Below are 19,979 nucleotides of genomic sequence, written 5' to 3' on the forward strand. Positions count from 1 at the left end.
AGTAAGAGTTTTAACAACACCAGGTTAAAGTCCAACAGGTTTATTTGGTAGCAAATACCATTAGCTTTCGGAGTGCTGCTCTTTCCTCAGATGGAAGTGGAAATCTGCTCTCCCTTTTAACCAGTTCTCCCTTTTAACCAGTTTTTAGTTAAAGTCTCTAAGTACTTCCCTGTCCTTTCCCCCTTAGCCTTGCAAGTTTTTCCATTGCAATTCTCATTTGAAAGTTACCATTGAATCTGGTGCCACTGTCCTTACAAACTGCGCATAGGGGCGGCACGATGGCACAGTAGTTAGCACTGCTGCCTCAGCACCAGGGACCTGCGTTCGATTCCCGGCTTGGGTCACTGTCTGTGGAGTTTGCATGTTCTTGCCATGTCTGCGTGGGTTTCCTCTGGGTGCTCCGGTTTCCTCCCACAGTTCAAAGATGTGTGGGTTAGGTGGATTGGTCATGCTAAATTGCCCCTTAGTGTCAGGGGGACTAGCTAGGGTAAATGCATGGGGTTATGGGATAGGGCCTGGGTGGGATTGTGGTCGGTGCAGATGCGATGGGCTGAATGGCCTCCTCCTGCACTGTAGGATCCTATGAAATGGTGCCACGTTAGGGTTAGGGAAGGTGCAATTATGTCCGCTGGCCTGATTTGCTACTTAAATCTGTGCCCTGTGGTTACAGACCTTCCTGTCAGTAGGAACAGTTTCTCCTTGTCTAGTTAACCAAAATTCTTCATAGTTCTGACACCTATTAAATCTCCTCTTCCCCTCCTTTGCTCCAAGGGGAGAATCTCAACTTTTAGCATGACGTTAATTACCCTGGGGAACAATCTCCCCTTTGAAAAGTAGTTGTTTGGTCATATACAAATTCTCAGCACCCTGAGGTATCATTGCTGTTTCTTCTCCATTTTCCTGGGGATATGTCCCATTAGACCTGGTATTTAAATTTTCATTTAACTTAACTGATGACTTGGTTTGTTATATCTCATCTCACTTTTAACCAATTCCGAATTTAGCTCCTTCCTAGTTTTCTTTGCTGCTTTTGTTGCACCTTCCCTGATAAATGCTCCATGGGCAGACCAGACTATCTGTTGGAATAGAGTTGGGGTAAAGGGATGAGAAGCTATCCTCCTGTCCTAGATGCATTTGAATTTATAAGGCTTTCTTAAACTTCACACAAAGGACAAAATGGGAATGCAGTTTGAGAGCAACTTGTCCAATGGGCTGTTGTGACAGCTTTAGTTGGCACATAAACGTGTAGAAGTTACTTGAGTTGATAATCCTGGAATTTGAGGTCAGCTGTAGGTTGAATGTGAATGAAGCCTGACTCGTTCAGGCTGAGTGTTGTGTCTCTAACCTACCTATATAGATTATGGGGATGAGATCGCTATTGAACTCCGCAGCAGTGTTGGCGCTCCAGTTGAAGTAACTCACAACTTTCAGGTGGATTTCGTCTGGAAATCAACTTCATTTGACAGGTAAGCTGCCAATTTCCCTTTAATCTGTAGCACTATCAACCTTTATCTTCGGTCTAAAGGATTTCAGGGGTCTTGGCAGCACCAAATCCCCAGCACCATCATAAAAAGCGCAAGATGGGGGGAATATCAATCACTCACGGTTTGATTGATCCAACAATCCCACACAGCTTTTGTAATCTCAAGCACACGAGAGGATAGTTATTTGGACGAATATTGTAGGCAAAATGTGCTCTGTGTGACTGACTTCGAGAAAGAGATCCAGCTTTGTTTAAAAAGTGAATGAAACTAAAGTGTTATAGACATATTTCTTATCCACTTGGAAGTGGTGTGCAGTTGTAGAACACAATCAAAAGACACTGCAGTTGTTCAAGAATAGAAGCCCAAGCTGTGTGTATGAAGTTCCTCAGCTCTGTGCTGTGGGAGTGAACTTTAGTTTGTATGTGCATGTTAACAATGGATGATGTCTTCTCACCTAACCTTAGCTGCAGTTGTGAATAATTTGTAAGATGCAGTCTTTGAGCATTGAAAAGATACCTAATAATTTAGTGAATATTCAGTTTGTGTTGTATTGAAGCCTTTCTGTTGAAACTGCAGTGCATCACCAGTAAAGAAACATTGAATTTTATAGGGAAGCCATTTGAACCATCTAGCTTGTACTGGCTTTCTAAGCTACAAATTAATTCAGTTTTCTTCTTTCCAGATAGCCTTGCAATTTTTCCTTTGGATATAGAGATCCAGTTCTCTAATTTTCAAAGAAATACCTGAAATAGGAACATGAGTGAATCAAGTATTGAGCTGCTGATTGTAGGACCTGAACAGTGCTTCTGGTATTGCTGCATTATGCAACCAGGAACATTTTGCATGTCTGTAATATTTGAGTGTTCATCCGTGGGACATGGGCATCGCTGGCTGGGCCAGCATTTATTGCCCATCCCTAGTTGCCCTTGAGAAGGCGGTGGTGAGCTGCCTTCTTGAATCGCTGCAGTCCGTGTTCTGTGGGTTGACCCACAATGCCGTTAGGGAGGGAATTCCAGGATTTTGACCCAGCGACTGCGAAAGAACTTGATAACTGAGGAAAAAATGACTACTAAAGTACTAAACAATCCAAGAAGTAAAAGTTGGTTTCTGTGGAATAGCTTAACTGAGCCACTCTTGGTCAGTTCATGGTTTAAGAACCTGTTGGCTACCATTCACACATCCTGTCAGTTTATTAGTCACAAGTGATGAAAGTGTATATAATAACAAATCCTATAGACTTTCCATACAGTTGGAATTAAAGCAGTATTAGCCATCCTGATTTGTATTTTGCCATTATTTCTGGAAAATACTTTGTGTCAGATGCTTGTTGTCATTTTATTATCTGTATGGCCTGGTATAAATGGAAGATTGCTAGAATCCCTCCTCATCTCTCTTCCTAGGCCAGGTCAACCCCCCCCCCCCCCCCCAAGATATTTCAATTTTTTATTCATTCGTGAGACATAAGATGTAGGAGCAGAATTAGGCCACTCAGCCCATCAAATCTGCTCCGCCATTTAATCTTGGCTGATACTTTTCTCATCCTGCCTTTTCTCCATAACCCCTGATCCCCCTTATTAATCAGAACCTATCTATCTCTGTCTTAAAGACACTGTGGCCTGGCCTCCACAGCCTTCTGCGACAAAGAGTTCCATAGATTCACCACTCTCTAACTGAAGAAATTCCTCATCTCTGTTTTAAAGGATCGTCCCTTTAGCCTGAGGTTGTTCCCTCTGGTTTTGGTGAGCGTCAGTGATAAGGACGTCACTGGCTGGCCAGCATTTATTGCCCATCCCTAGTTGCCTTTGAGGTGGTGGTGGTGGTGATGATGCAACTGAGTGGCTTACTAGGCCATTTCAGAAGGCAGTTGAGAGTCAACCACATTGCTGTGGCTCTGGAGTCGCATGTAGGCCAGACCAGGTAAGGATGGCAGATTCCCTTCCCTAAAAGATGCTAGTGAATCAGATGGGTTTTTCTGACATCAGTATAGAACTTTGCTGAGGTCACAGCTGGAGTACTGTGTGCAGTTCTGGTCGCCACATTATAGGAAGGATGTGATTGCACTGGAGATGGTGCAGAGGAGGTCCACCAGGATGCTGCCTGGGATGGAAGTGAAGGAGAGGGGTTGGGTAGGCTTGGCTTGTTTTCGTTGGAACAAAGGCTGAGGGTCGACCTGATTGAGGTGTACAAGATTATGAGGGACATGAACAGAGTGGATAAGAACATAAGAAATAGGAGCAGGAGTAGGCCATCTAGCCCCTCGAGCCTGCCCCGCCATTCATTAAGATCATGGCTGATCTGACGTGGATCAGTACCACTTACCCGCCTGATCCCCATAACCCTTAATTCCCTTACCGCTCAGGAATCCGTCCATCCGCGCTTTAAACATATTCAGCGAGGTAGCCTCCACCACCTCAGTGGGCAGAGAATTCCAGAGATTCACCACCCTCTGGGAGAAGAAGTTCCTCCTCAACTCTGTCTTAAACCGACCCCCCTTTATTTTGAGGCTGTGTCCTCTAGTTTTAACTTCCTTACTAAGTGGAAAGAATCTCTCCGCCTCCACCCTATCCAGCCCCCGCATTATCTTATAAGTCTCCATAAGATCCCCCCTCATCCTTCTAAACTCCAACGAGTACAAACCCAATCTCCTCAGCCTCTCCTCATAATCCAAACCCCTCATCTCCGGTATCAACCTGGTGAACCTTCTCTGCACTCCCTCCAATGCCAATATATCCTTCCTCATATAAGGGGACCAATACTGCACACAGTATTCCAGCTGCGGCCTCACCAATGCCCTGTACAGGTGCATCAAGACATCCCTGCTTTTATATTCTATCCCCCTCGCAATATAGGCCAACATCCCATTTGCCTTCTTGATCACCTGTTGTACCTGCAGACTGGGCTTTTGCGTCTCATGCACAAGGACCCCCAGGTCCCTTTGCACGGTAGCATGTTTTAATTTGTTTCCAAGAAGAAGCAACTGTTCCCCTTAGTTGAAGGGTCAGTCACAACCACCACCCTCTAAGAAAACAGAGGGTGGTGGTTGATGGGAAATATTCATCCTGGAGTTCAGTCACTAGTGGTGTACCGCAAGGATCTGTTTTGGGGCCACTGTTGTTTGTCATTTTTATTAATGACCTGGATGAGGGCGTGGAAGGATGGATTAGTAAATTTGCGGATGACACTAAAGTCGGTGGAGTTGTAGACAGTGCGGAGGGAAGTGGCAGGTTACAGAGGGACATAGATAAGCTGCAGAGCTGGGCTGAGAGGTGGCAAATGGAGTTTAATGCGGAAAAGTGAGAGGTGATTCACTTTGGAAGGAGTAACAGGAATAGAGTACTGGGCTAATGGTAAGATACTTGGTAGTGTGGATGAACAGAGGGATCTGGGTGTCCATGTATATAGATCCCTGAAAGTTGGCACCCAGGTTGATAGGGTTGTTAAGAAGGCGAACGGTGTGTTAGCTTTTATTGGTAGAGGGATTGAGTTTCGGAGCCAGGAGGTCATGCTGCAACTGTACAAAACTCTGGTGCGGCCGCACTTGGAGTATTGCGTACAGTTCTGGTCACTGTATTATAGGAAAGATGTGGAAGTGTTGGAAAGGGTGCAGAGGAGATTTACCAGGATGTTGCCTGGTATGGTGGGAAAATCGTATGAGGAAAGGCTGAGGGGCTTGAGGTTGTTTTCGTTGGGGAGAAGAAGGTTAAGAGGTGACTTAATAGAGGCATACAAGATGATCAGAGGATTAGATAGGGTGGATAGTGAGAGCCTTTTTCCTCGGATGGTGATGGCTAACACGAGGGGACATAACTTTAAATTGAGGGGTGAGACATATAGGACAGATGTTAGAGGTAGGTTCTTTACTCAGAGAGTAGAAAGGGCGTGGAATGCCCTGCCTGCAGCAGTAGTGGACTCGTCAACATTAAGAGCATTCAGATGGTTATTGGATAAACATATGGATGATATTGGAATAGTGTAGATTAGAGGGGCTTTAGATTGGTTTCACTGGTCGGCGCAACATTGAGGGCCGAAGGGTCTGTACTGCGCTGTAATGTTCTAAGGGGGCATAGGCTCCATTTTCTCCTTGAAAGTGGAGTCACAGGTGGACAGAGTGGTGAAGAAGGCATTCGGTATGTTTAGTTTCATCAGTCAGAACATTGAATACAGGAGTTGGGATGTCTTGTTGAAGTTGTACAAGACATTGGTAAGGCCACACTTGGAATACTGTGTGCAGTTCTGGTCACCCTATTATAGAAAGGATATTATTAAACTAGAAAGAGTGCAGAAAAGATTTACTAGGATGCTACCGAGACTTGATGGATTGACTTATAAGGAGAGGCTGAATAGTCTGGGACTTTTTTCTCTGGAGCGTAGGAGGCTGAGGGGTGACCTTATAGAGGTCTATAAAACAATGAGGGGCATAGACAAGGTGGATAGTCGATATTTTTTCCCAAAGGTAGGGGAGTCTAAAACTAGAGGGCATAGGTTTAAGGTGAGGGGAGAGATACAAAAGTGTCCAGAGGGGCAATTTCTTCACACACAGGGTGGTGAGTGTCTGGAACAAGCTGCCAGAGGCAGTAGTAGAGGTGGGTACAATTTTATCTTTTAAAAAGCATTCAGATAGTTACATGGGTATAGAGGGATGTGGGCAATTGGGATTAGTTTAGGGGTTTTAAAAATAAAAAAGGGCGGCATGGACAAGTTGGGCTGAAGGGCCTGTTTCCATGCTGTAAACCTCTGACTCTGAGTGGCAGGGGATTTTGGGGGGGATTCGAGGAAAAATTATCTTAACCAGAGGGTGGGCACGGTCTGGAATGCGCTGCCTGGGGCAGGGCGGTGGAGGTGGCTTGCCTCACATCCTTTAAAAAATACCTGGATCAGCATGTGGTGTGACATAACATTCAAGGCAATGGGCCAAGTGCTGGTAAATGGAATGAGGTGGGAATTCAGATAATCCTCACATGTTGGTGCAGGCTCGATAGGCTGAAGGACCCCTTCTGCACTGTATGATTCTCTGATAATCGACAATGGTTTTGTGGTCATCAGTAGAGTCTTAATTCCAGACTTTTTTTCATTGAATTCAAATTCCACCATCTGCCGTGGCAGGAATCGAACCTAGGTCCCTGGAACATTAGTTGACTTTTTGAATTAATAGTCTATGCTAATACCACTCGGCCATCGCCTTCCCGAATTTATTGAAAATGAAACCACGATTCAGTAGTGCTCGACACTGGAGACTCTGGAGGTGGCTGCCGCTCAACCTTGCCTTCCGGACAGACAGAGATACAGGAAATATCTCAGATCATTACTTTCAGGCTGAAACTAATGGCCAAAGTTTTGCAAATGAAATGATTGCTCAAAATAGGAAACACAAGCAAGAGGAAAAAGCCTTTTGAAAACATTTCTCTCTAGCTTTTGACTCTATCTTTGAAGTATTATATGATTTTTTTTTTGCAGCTCACGTTGATTTGTTTGTGAATCAGGAACCTTTTGTAAATCACTTTCAATCTGTACCCCCTCGTTCTTGATCCTTTTACAAGTGAGAACAGTTTCTCCCTATCTACTCTGTCCACATTCTTCATGATCTTGAACATGTCTATCAAATCTCCTCTTAGCCACCTTCTCTCCAAGGAGAACAATCCCAACTTCTCCAATCTATCCTCATAGCTGAAGCTTCTCATCCTTGGAACCATTCTTGTAAACTTTTCCTGCACTCCAATGCTTTCACATCCTTCCTATTGTGTGGCACCCAGAACTATACACACTGTTCAAGATTAAGTTTAACTAGTGTCTTGTATAAGTTCAGCATAACCACCTTACTCTTGTACTTTATGCCTCTATTAATAATACCCAAAAGACTATATGCTTTATCGTTTTAAACCCAGCAGGTCTTGCGGCATCTGTGGAGAGAGAAAGAGTTAATGTTTCGAGTTCTGTAGATAAATCATTCTCTCTACAGATGTTTCCAGACCGGCTGAGTTTGTCCAGCATCTTCTGCTTTTACTATTCCTCTGCCGAAAGCAGACTTTGGGATTCCCCTTTAAGTTGGCTGCCAGTGTTTTTCTCATAATCCCTCTGCTTTTCTAATGTGCTTTTTCACCTCCCCTCTGAACTATCTGTATTCCTCTTGATTCTGAACTGTATTTTCTACCTGACACCTGTCACAGGCACACTTTTCTTATCCCCTCTTTCACCCAGGGAGCTCTGGATTTATTTGCCTTACCTTTCCCTTCTAAGGGAATATACTTTGACTGTTCCTCCACTAACACTTGATCTCCCCGGCCCACCTCATTTCTAAGAATCAGATTCACCTGTATCTCCTTTTCTTGTTGGATTGGACACATACTGCCGTAGAAAACTTTCCTGAACACAGTCTCGGAACTTTTGCACTGCCCTTTACACTCCCGCAGTCCCAGTCTGCATCAGCAAGCTCGGCACAGATTAGGGGTTCAAGTTTGCAGCATTAAGTGTCCGGTCTCAGCCTTTCACTTGTAACATCATTAGGGGTGTTGACTATTGCCTGTTTTAAACTTCTGTTTTTGTGCACAAAATGAGCGGCTGACAAATGAAACCATTTGAACTTTGATGACTACTTGATGTTGGCAAACCACCATCTGGTCGCGCTTATTAGAGATAGGTGGCAACTTGGTGTGGTTAACGGGGGTTTGTTTGGGCTGATGCATGATGGAAGTCCTTGGGACTTGGCAGTCATTTTAGAGGATTGGCATGGCTACCTACTCTGCAGTGAGAACCTGCATTGTGACCCATTGGTGGTTGGTTAACAAGTGATTTGTGTTTTTTGGCCCCTTCAGAATGCAGAGTGCGTTGAAGACCTTTGCTGTGGATGAGACCTCTGTCTCCGGCTACATTTACCACAAGCTGCTTGGTCATGAGGTGGAGGACGTGATTATTAAATGCCAGCTGCCTAAACGCTTCACTGCCCATGGCTTGCCTGACCTCAATCACTCACAGGTAGGCAATTTTAAACAGCTGAATGTGTTTAGATTTATACCTGACTTGTTAGTGACTTTTCATCAGCATGAGTTTGTTGTGAAGTAAGCAGCACCGGGATACATCCTGTCTAGGAGCAGCTCTCAGTTGTCACGGTGCAGACTGTGCCAATTAAGCTAATCCACTGAAATGCACATATACAGCCAGAAATGGAGAGTGAGACTGATGAGGCCAACTGTTCATTAGAGGAAAGAAATCAGTGGCCTTGATACCATTTGAGGATATGTTTTATTACTCCAAGTCTGCTCTGCTATATTCTGAAGTTTCTCAGTATTTTGTGGGCAAAGCAGATCCTAAAACAAAGAACAAATTTTGCCTGATGTGCAACCTTTGATGTCTGTTGCTAGGATCAGAATGGGATAGAATCCCTGCAGTACAGTAGGAGGCCGTTCGGCCCATCAGGTCTATACCAACCGCAATCCCCCCCCCCCCCCCCCCCCCCGGCCCTATTCCCGTAACCCCACACGTTTACTCTGCTAATCCCCCGACACTGGGGTCAATTTAGCATGGCCAATCAACCTAACCCGCGCATCTTTGGACTGTGGGAGGAAACCGGAGCACTGGAGGAAACCCACGCAGACACGGGGAGAATGTGCAGACTCCACACAGACAATGACCGAATCTGGAATTGAACCTGGGTCCCTGGCGCTGTGAGGCAGCAGTGCTAACCACTGTGCCACTGTAAGACAGTCAGGAAAAACTGCATTGTTAGTCTGCACATTCACTTAACTATTGAGCCCACTGTCACCACAAGGTGGCAGCTTGTGCTCTCGGCAACATTGCTGTCTCAGTTTTGGCCCAGTCACCCCTGCAGGCGGCAAATGCCATCTTGTTCACCACAAGAAAGACTGTTGTAATCAACAAAACTGCAGTAAGTGTCTCCTCACTGCCTCTGATTGATCAATCTGTGCACCAGTATGCCTCTGTCAGCATTGAAACAGCTCAGCAGAAAGCATCTCACCTTTTCATGGACATGATGGTTGTATGGCCTCAATATTTTGCTGAAGGGACAACATGAATACAATCGTTTTCTAGTCTACTCCACATTGTAGGCTTTAATCTGTTAATTGTTCTGTGTACTACAATCTGACGAGTGAAACTCTCCACTTAACCACTGTGTTGCTATGAATGAGTCACTTTGTACGGCTACATATTTTGAGCTGTTGCATTCTCAATCTATTTATGCTCTGTTTACATCAGGGTATCTTTAGCACATTTAGTCATATGTAAACACTCTGCTTCTGCAGCTCATTATACAGCTCAGAGTGAAATGTGAACCATTTAGTAAATCTAAACCATTTGATACAATCTAAACGCTGCTCTCAAGGACCTACTGCTATCAACAGAATGAAATACTGTACTAAAAGTATTGTAATTATTGGTTGCACTGCAGTGAGGTACATTGGCCCAGTCAGAGACTGACTTTTGTAAGGTTGCCACTGGTGATTGATACAATCCTGTTTTAATCTTTTCAACAGGTTTATGCTGTGAAGACTGTTCTCCAGCGCCCCCTCAGTCTGATCCAGGGTCCTCCAGGCACTGGAAAAACTGTCACCTCTGCTACTGTAGTGTATCATCTCGCCAGGCAAGGCAATGGGTAAGCAACAGCTCCACCCTCACTTGCACAAAGAGGATTTCATGCTCTCACTAGAATGTTATTGCTTGCCCTTTTTTTATTCTTTCATTGGATGTGATTTATTGCCCATCCCTAACTGCCCACGAGAAGGTGATGGTGAGTCGCCTTCTTGAACTGTTGCAGTTCTTGTGGTGTAGGTACACCCACAGGGCATGGCGGGTAGCACGTTGGCACAGTAGTTAGCATTGCTGCCTCACTGCGCCAGGGACCCAAGTTCAATTCCAGCCTTGGTTGACTAGGTGTGTGGAGTTTGCAAATTCTCCCCGCATCTGCATAGGTTCCTCCAGGTGCTCCGGTTTCTTCCCATAGTCCAAAGAAAACCAGGTGAGGTGGATTGGCCATGGTTTAAAAAGAAAATTGCCCCTTAGTGTCCCAAAATGTGCAGATTAGATGGATTAGCAATGGTAAATGTGTGGGGTTATGGGGAAGATACTTTGTCAGAGTCAGTGCAGACTTGATGGGCCTAATGGTCTCCTCCTACGCTGTTGGGATTCTGATTAGTGCAGTACTGGTAGGAAGGGAGTTCCAGGATTTTAACCCAGCGACAGTGAAGGAACAGCGATATAGTTCCCAAAGTCAGGATGGTATGAAACTTGGGGGGGAAACTTGCAGACCATGGTATTCCCATGCATCTGTGCTTGTTCTAGGTGGTAGGGGTCATGGTTTTTGGAAGGTGCTGTCGAAGGCATCTTGGTGAGTTTCTGCAGTGCATCTTTAGATGGAATACATAGCTGCCACTGTGTTGGTTGTAGAGGTGTATGTTTAAGGTGTTGGAACAGTGTCAATCAAGTAGGCTGATTTATCGTGGATGGTGTCAGGTTTCTTGCATGTTGTTGGAGCTGCACTGATCCACGTAAGTGGAGAGCATTCCATCTCACTCCTGACTTGTGACTTGTCATGGTGGATAGGCTTTGGGAGTCAAGAGTTGAGTTATTCACTGCAAGATTCCTAGCCTCTGACCTCTTGCAGCCACGGTATTTATATGGCTGGTCCAGTTTTTATTCCATGGTAACCCCCAGGATGTTGATGGCGGGGAATTCAGCAATGGTAATGCCACTAAATGATGTGGAGATGCTGGCGTTGGACTGGGGTAAACACAGTAAAAAGTCTCTCAACACCAGGTTAAAGTCCAACAGGTTTATTTGGTAGCAAAAACCACAAGCTTTCGGCGCACTGCTCCTTCATCAGGTTGACTCACCTGATGAAGGAGCAGCGCTTCGAAAGCTAGTGTTGTGAGACTTCTTACTATGCTGTTAAATGTCATGGGAGATGGTTAGATTCCCTCTTGTTCGAGATGGTCATTGCCTGGCACTTGTCTGGTGAGCATTACCACCCAAACCTAAATGTGCAGGTCTTGCTGAGTATAGATACAGGATCTTCAGTATCTGATGAGGTGCAAATGTTGTGTAAACATCCTCATTTCTGACCTGATGGAGGCAAAGTAATTGAAACAGCTTAAGGTGGGCCTAGGGCAGTACCATGAGAAAATCCCACAGTGATGTCTGCCCCAGGCCTAAGATAATTGAGCTCCAACAATCACAACCATTGTCCTTTTGTGCTAAGCATGACTCTAACTTGTGGAGAGTTTTCTCCCTGGTTCCTGTTGACTCCAGGTTTTCTAGGGCTTCTTGATGCTGCATTCAAATCAAATACTGCTTTGATGTCATAGGCAGTCACTCTCGCCTCCTTCAGTTCAACTCTTTTGTTCATGTTTGGACCAAGACTGTAATGAGGTCGGGAGCTGAGTGACCCTGGCAGAACCCAAATTAAGTGTCAGTATCACTGTCGATGACCTCTACCATTAGTTTGAGAGTTAATTGACTGGGTTGGCTTTGTTCTGCCTTTGTGGAGAGGAAAACTCTGGGTGATTTTTCCACATCGATGACCTCTGTGGCATTTGATGGACCATCCATTCTCCATCGTTGCCCCTCTTATTGTCCAACTCTGCTATGCTTGTATTTTTCTGGACCAAGCTATTCAAATGCTGCTCATACGACTCAGCAATGGCTCCATCAAATGTAGGAGCAAAAGTAGGCCAATCAGCCCATCGAGTTTGCTCCACCATTCAATAAAATCATGACTTGTTTGAAATGATAATCCTCAACTCCACTTCCTCGTCTTATCCCCATAACCCTTGATTTCTTTACTCATAGAACAGTACAGCACAGAACAGGCCCTTCAGCCCACGATATTGTGCCGAGCTTTATCTGAAACCAAGATCAAGCTATCCCACTCCCTATCATCCTGGTGTGCTCCATGTGCCTATCCAATAACCGCTTAAATGTTCCTAAAGTGTCTGACTCCACTATCACTGCAGGCAGTCCATTCCACACCCCAACCACTCTCTGCGTAAAGAACCTACCTCTGATATCCTTCCTATATCTCCCACCATGAACTCTATAGTTATGCCCCCTTGTAATAGCTCCATCCACCCGAGGAAATAGTCTTTGAACGTTCACTCTATCTATCCCCTTCATCATTTTATACACCTCCATTAAGTCTCCCCTCAGCCTCCTCCGCTCCAGAGAGAACAGCCCTAGCTCCCTCAACCTTTCCTCATAAGACCTACCCTCCAAACCAGGCAGCATCCTGGTAAATCTCCTCTGCACTCTTTCCAGCGCTTCCACATCCTTCTTATATTCCAAATGTGGTCTCACCAAGGTCCTGTACAGTTGCAGCATAACCCCACGGCTCTTAAACTCCAACCCCCTGTTAATAAAAGCTAACACACTATAGGCCTTCTTCACAGCTCTATCCACTTGACTGGCAACCTTTAGAGATCTGTGGATATGGACCCCAAGATCTCTCTGTTCCTCCACAGTCTTCAGAACCCTACCTTTGACCCTGTAATCCACATTTAAATTAGTCCTACCAAAATGAATCACCTCACATTTATCAGGGTTAAACTCCATTTGCCATTTTTCAGCCCAGCTTTGCATCCTATCTATGTCTCTTTGCAGCCTACAACAGCCCTCCACCTCATCCACTACTCCACCAATCTTGGTGTCATCAGCAAATTTACTGATCCACCCTTCAGCCCCCTCCTCTAAGTCATTAATAAAAATCACAAAGAGCAGAGGACCAATCACTGATCCCTGTGGCACTCCGCTAGCAACCTGCCTCCAGTCCGAAAATTTTCCATCCACCACCACCCTCTGTCTTCGATCAGATAGCCAGTTACCTATCCAGTCGGCCAACTTTCCCTCTATCCCACACCTCCTTACTTTCATCATAAGCCGACCATGGGGGACCTTATACATGGATTTTAGTAAGGCGTTTGATATGACATCAACTGCCCTACCTTCATCAACACACTTAGTTACCTCCTCAAAAAATTCAATCAAATTTGTGAGGCACAACTTGCCCTTCACGAATCCGTGCTGACTATCCCGGATTAATCCGTATCTTTCTAAATGGTCGTAAATCCCATCCCTAAGGACCTTTTCCATCAATTTACCAACCACCGAAGTGAGACTAATCGGTCTATAATTACCAGGATCATTTCTATTCCCTTTCTTAAACAGAGGAACAACATTCGCCACTCTCCAGTCCTCTGGCACCATCCCCGTGGACAGTGAGGACCCAAAGATCAAAGCCAAAGGCTCTGCAATCTCATCCCTTGCCTCCCAAAGAATCCTAGGATATATTTCATCAGGCCCAGGGGACTTATCGAGCTTCAGTTTATTCAAAGCTGCCAGTACATCCTCCCTCCGAACAACTATTTCCTCCAGCCTATTAGCCTGTAACACCTTGTCTTCCTCAAAAACTCCTCTCCATCTTGGTCATCAGTTCTGAAATCTCCTGAAGTTTTGTCTCTGGTAACCTTCACTTTCTTGTCCCAATGCTGCATTATGATGACATAACCCACAATCATATCTCTGATTCCACATGTAGGCTGCAACATCTCTATCCACTCCCTGCCTCCCTTCACCTCCAAGGTGTCCCAGTACTGGTGACTTATTGGTGTTCAGCCAGAACTTTAGTTTTAGGTGGAATTTCAAGTCATAAATCCTTCATCACTAAGACTGTCTGTTTCCGCCTGTGTAGCATAGCTTTCACCTCTTCTTTCAGCCAAGTCCCTGTACTGCTGAAACCCTTCCCCATTGTTTTGTCACTTTGAATATTAGCCCACTTTCTGGCTGCCCATCCTGTACCCATCACAAAAGTTCAGTTGCTGTCCACAGTCTGATCCATTGTTTAACTGCATAGTTGCCCTCTTCCTGCTGACTGCATGCCCCCTGTCATAAGTTGTATTTAATTTAAATTTCTTATCCTCCTCATCAAAACCCTTAACTTTGTTTCAATCTCTGCAACCTCCTACATCACAGCGCCTCCTTGTTCTATGAGGAGTCTCTGTCCCATTTTGCAATTCTTTCCAAAGCCTCGCTGCTTTTTCAGTTTCTCACTTAAAATCCTCCTCGTTATTTTATTTTTACGATTTTGATTCACTGATTCAAGCACACTAGCATTATTTCCTCTTTGCTGTCATTTAATCCCCATGGAAACTTTATCTCAATGCTATGCAAATACAAGCTTTTACAGCTACTGTATGTTTGAGTTCTCAGCAAAGAGTAGGCTTGCAGCGACATCAGTTTCCTGGTGGTGCCAGTGTGAAACGTCCAGCTACTCGAGAGAATAATGTCGACAGCCCTAATTGCAGAGAGATTTCCACGTTTTGGATATTCGCAGCATCAAAAAACAGCTAAGCATTAACACTGAAAATTTTAGGACTGTTAAAAGGGTGAAAGTTTCTAGTGTTATTTTACACCCTTTTCAACAATCAACAATCATTTGCATATGACTTTGAGTCAGAGATTTACAGCATGGAAACAGGCCCTTCGGCCCAACTTGTCCATGCTGCCCAGTTTTTAACCACTAAACTAGTGCCAGTTACATGCATTTGGCCCATATCCCTCTATACTCATCTTATCCATGTAACTGTCTGAATGCGTTTTAAATGACAAAATTGTACCCGTCTCTACTACTGCCTCTGGCAGCTTGTTCCAGACATTCACCACCCTCTGTGTGAAAAAATTGCCCCTCTCGACCCTTTTGTATCTTCCCCCTCTTGCCTTTTGGTGTTGTGAAATGTCCCAAGGCGCTTCATAGAAACGTTATCAAACAAAATTCAACACAGCCATCCAGTGAGATGTTTGGACAGGTGACACAAGTTTTAATTATCGGTTGGTTTAAAGGAGTACCTTAAAAAAGGAGACGTTTAAGGTGAGAATCCAGAGTTTAGGACCTCTGCAGCTGAAGTTAGGCCTGCCAGTGATTCAGGGATGAATATCAGGGATGTGCAAGGCAGGAGCTTTGGCTTGCTTGTTATGTCTGTAGTTGTATTAATGTCCTGCGTTCATACCTCAGTACCTAACCTGATTAATTCTTGCCTCTCATCATGCATGAGTTTGATATTTCCTGGTTCATGTGTACAATTCCCTGCTATCAGTGTGTTGGTTTTGATGAAGTCTTGCAGGTGTCATAACTCACTCCCACTGTGCTTAGTTGGTCATGAGAGAATTTAATGTTTTCATGGAAGTCCATTTAAAAGACGCATTGAGGAAACTGAGTTAGTCCGTTGTTGCATTCTGTTTGTGTGAAGGTCTGTATTTCTCATGTCTTTGAGGTATATTGGGGTGAATTTAAATCTGTTAGAAGGGGTCAGGCTTTTTGAAATTAATAGCCATTTGCTATTCATAGAAATTCTTATGTTCTTGCATTAAACCTGTCTGCTCCAAGATATCCTGGTTGCATAAAATCATTATGGGCTGCACTTCAAAATAAGCTTCAAATAAATGATGTCTCTTTTGGGTGGGCTGGTGCTACATGGTTCTAACATGTTTTTCTTACTTTATAGTCCTGTCCTGGTGTGTGCTCCAAGTAACATTGCAGTGGACCAGTTGACTGAGAAGATCCACCACACAGGGCTGAAGGTGGTGCGCCTATGTGCCAAGAGTCGTGAGGCCATTGATTCACCAGTCTCTTTCCTGGCTCTACATAACCAGATCCGTAACATGGATAGGTAAGCAGCAATTACATGGTGGCCTTTTATCATGGACAACACACAAGTCAGCGTCCAAAAAGATAATCCTGTGTTTGGTTTAGAAACATAGAAAAACTACAGCACAATACAGGCCCTTCCGCCCACAAAGTTGTGCCAAACATGTCCCTACCTTAGCGATTACTAGGCTTACCTATAACCCTCTATCTTACTAAGTTCCGTGTACTTATCTAAAGTCTCTTCAAAGACCCTATCAAATCCGCCTCCACCACAGTTGCCGGCAGCCCATTCCATGCACCCACCACCCTCTGAGTGAAAAACTTACCCCTGACATCTCCTCTGTACCTACTCCCCAGCACCTTAAACCTGTGTCCTCTTGTGGCAACCATTTCAGCCCTGGGAAAAAGCCTCTGACTATCCACTCGATCAATACCTCTCAACATCTTATGCACCTCTATCAGGTCACCCCTCATCCTTCGTCTCTCCAAGAAGAAAAGGCCGAGCTCACTCAACCTATCCTCATAAGGCATGCTCCCCAACCCAGGCAACATCCTTGTAAATCTCCTCTGCACCCTTTCTATGGCTTCCACATCCTTCCTGTAATGAGGTGACCAGAACTGAGCACAGTACTCCAAGTGTGGTCTGACGAGGTTCTTATATAGCTGCAACATTATCTCACGACTCCTAAACTCAATTCCTCGATTGATGAAGGCCAGTACACCATACGCCGCATTAACCACAGCCTCAACCTGCACAGCTGCTTTGGGCGTCCTATGAACTCGGACCCCAAGATCCTTCTGATCTTCAACTCTGCCAAGAGTCCAACCATTAATATTATTTTCCGCCATCCTATTTGACCTGCCAAAATGAACCACCTCACACTTATCTGGGTTGAACTCCATCTGCCACTTCTCCGCCCAGTCTTGCATCCTATCAATGTCTCGCTCCAACTTCTGACATCCCTCCACACTATCCACAACACCTCCAACCTTTGTGTCATCAGCAAACTTACCAACCCATCCCTCCACTTCCTCATCCAGGTCATTTATAAAAATCACAAAGAGTAAGGGTCCCAGAACAGATCCCTGGGGCACTCCACTGGTGACCGACCTCCATGCAGAATATGACCCATCTATAACCACTCTTTGCCTTCTGTGGGCAAGCCAGTTCTGGATCCACAAAGCAATGTCCCCTTGGATCCCATGCCCCCTCACTTTCTCAATAAGTCTTGCATGGGGCATCTTATCAAATGCCTTGCTGAAGTCCATATATTCTACATCTGCTGCTCTTCCTTCATCAATGTGTTTAGTCACATCCTCAAAAAATTCAATCAGGCTCATAAGGCATGATCTGCCCTTGACAAAGCCATGCTGACGATTCTTAATCCTATTATACCTCTCCAAATGTTCATAAATCCTGCCTCTCAGGATCTTCTCCATCAACTTCCCAACCACTAAGGTTAGACTCACTAGTCTATAATTTCCAGGGCTATCTTTATCCCTTTCGTGAATAAAGGAACAACGTCCGCAATCCTCCGGAACCTCTCCCGTCTCCATTGATGATGCAAAGATCATCACCAGAGGCTCAGCAATCTCCTCCCTCACCTCCCTGGGGTACATCTCATCCGGTCCCGGCAACTTATCTAACTTGATGCTTTTCAAAAGCTCCAATACATCCTCTTTCTTAATATCTACATGCTCAAGCTTTTCAGTCCACTGCAAGTCTGCACTACAACCACCAAGATCCTTTTCCACAGTGAATACTGAAGTAAAGTATTCATTAAGTACCTCTGCTATTTCTTCCGGTTCCATACAAACTTTCCCACCGTCACACTTGATAGGTCCTATTCTTTCACGTCTTATCCTCTTGCTCTTCACATACTTGTAGAATTCCTTGGGGTTTTCCTTAATCCTGCCTGCCAAGGCCTTCTCATGACCCCTTCTGGCTCTCCTAATTTCCTCCTCAAGATCCTTCCTATTAGCCGTATACTCTTCAAGATCTCTAACATTACATAGCTCCCTGAACCTTTTGTAAGCTTTTCTTTTCTTCTTGACTAGATTCATTACAGCCTTTGAGTCTGACCTGGTGATCATTCTTTCATTTCATTATTTATTCGTGTCAAAAGTAGGTTTACGTTAAGACTGCAGTGAAATTACTGTGAAAATCCCTGGTGATGTGTTGATAGGGTGCCCTGAGTGGACAATAGTTGATGGATTGTTTCAGGATTCCTTCCTTCATGCCCTTAGTTTCCTAGCGAACTTCAGAAACATTGAGATGAATGACCAGGTAATCTGTTTTTTGGTGGTGATTGATTTTAGCTTTGTCCCATACAACATTCCCTGATTGCTATCCTCTGGACAGCAGGCTTTCACTCCCACACATTCACACTGTGGACTGTCAATTGATGGGACTGTCCTGATTGGATTATTTTGCCAAATAACAATCTACTGTTGCATGTTAATTATTTTAGTACTTGGCAGTGAAATTGTCCACCATTATAAAAATGCAAGCATCCTGTGCAAGATCCTAGCCAGTGATACAAACACGCAAATTAGGAGCAGAAGTAGGCCATTGGCTCCTTGAACGAACCAGTGTTGCCGTTTAATAAGATCATGGCTGATCTGTTTGTGTTTCGAATTCCACTCCGGATAACCTTGGGAATCTATCTACCCACCCCCCACCCAAAAAGGTTACCTTAAATGATGCTGAGAGTTCAAAGTCCCACAAAAATAATCCTCCTCATCTCTATCCTGAAAGAGTCCCCTAATTTTAAGAAAAGTCCCCATAGTTTTGGACCCACCCACAAAAGGATACATCCTTTCCATGTCCACCTTGTCAATACGGATCAGAATCTTACAGACTTCAGTCAAGACATCCCTCACTCTTCGAAACTCCAGTGGAAAGAAGTTCAGTCTATCCTACCTTTCCTTGTAAGACAATCCACTCATTCCAGGCATCAATCTAGTAAACCTCCTCTGAATCACCTCCTAAACATTTGTGTCCTTCCTTAAATAAGACTAAAATTACACACAGTATTTGAGATGTAGTCTCATCAATGCCCTATATAACTGAAGCATGTCATCCTTTTATGTTCAATTCCTCTTGTAATAAAGGATAGCATTCCAGTAGCTGCCTTAACTGCTTGCTGTACCTGCATGCTCACATTATGTGACACAGGTACTGGAAAGCTTAGATCCCTCTGCATCTCAGAATTCTGCCGTCTCTCAGTCAAATATCGAAGAAGGGACTGGAATAACTTGTAACCAAAGCAAGATTGCGATTGGTGGATCTGTGACCACTTTCTGAAATGCTAATATATCTACTTTATCTCAATGAGGACACTTCACATTGGCAGTGCAGCTATTAATATAGCATTGAGTATCTGGCCACAGAAGTATCGTAGCTCAGTCCTTCCCTCTTTCAAGCCACATTATCTCTCCATTGGATAGCAATCAGGAATTAGAGCTTTGTCTAATTATTTAATTCCGTTTGAGCTCAGCATCAAACTGGAGTTATTTCTGGTCCGTAGAACTTGGCTATTTTCTCTCTTGCGCGCACCCCTTTATCTATTGTTTCACATTCAACACAGACTAAAGTAACCAGCTGCAGATAACAAAAGCTGTTCAGGGTGATCTTCGTCTACTTGCAGGCTGCTCTCAACAGAGTAGAAGGATGGGTGTGACTAATTTTAGCTGGATTGTTAGCAACTCCTTTAAGGTCACCAGCAACTGAAAGAATGTGGCACCCCTTCATCAGTATACCGTGCTGCTTAGACCCTAATCCAAATAGAGACAGTGATGCAAACTGGAGTATAACTCACACCTCTAACTTAGATGCATGAACTTCGTTA

At 44.5% G+C, this 19,979-nt stretch overlaps 1 protein-coding gene across 1 annotated transcript in view; it reads left to right on the plus strand.

Moving 5' to 3' along the window:
- Positions 1-19,979, plus strand: part of upf1 (UPF1 RNA helicase and ATPase) — an 80,830-nt gene that overhangs the window by 39,361 nt on the left and 21,490 nt on the right. The window contains exons 9-12 of the mRNA XM_078198732.1: positions 1,358-1,466; positions 8,294-8,453; positions 9,971-10,089; positions 15,986-16,150. Of these exons, the coding sequence (XP_078054858.1) occupies positions 1,358-1,466; positions 8,294-8,453; positions 9,971-10,089; positions 15,986-16,150 (553 nt within the window). The remainder of the gene's footprint in view (positions 1-1,357; positions 1,467-8,293; positions 8,454-9,970; positions 10,090-15,985; positions 16,151-19,979) is intronic.

This window comes from Mustelus asterias, chromosome 26, assembly GCF_964213995.1.
Source record: "Mustelus asterias chromosome 26, sMusAst1.hap1.1, whole genome shotgun sequence".
NCBI lineage: Eukaryota > Metazoa > Chordata > Chondrichthyes > Carcharhiniformes > Triakidae > Mustelus > Mustelus asterias.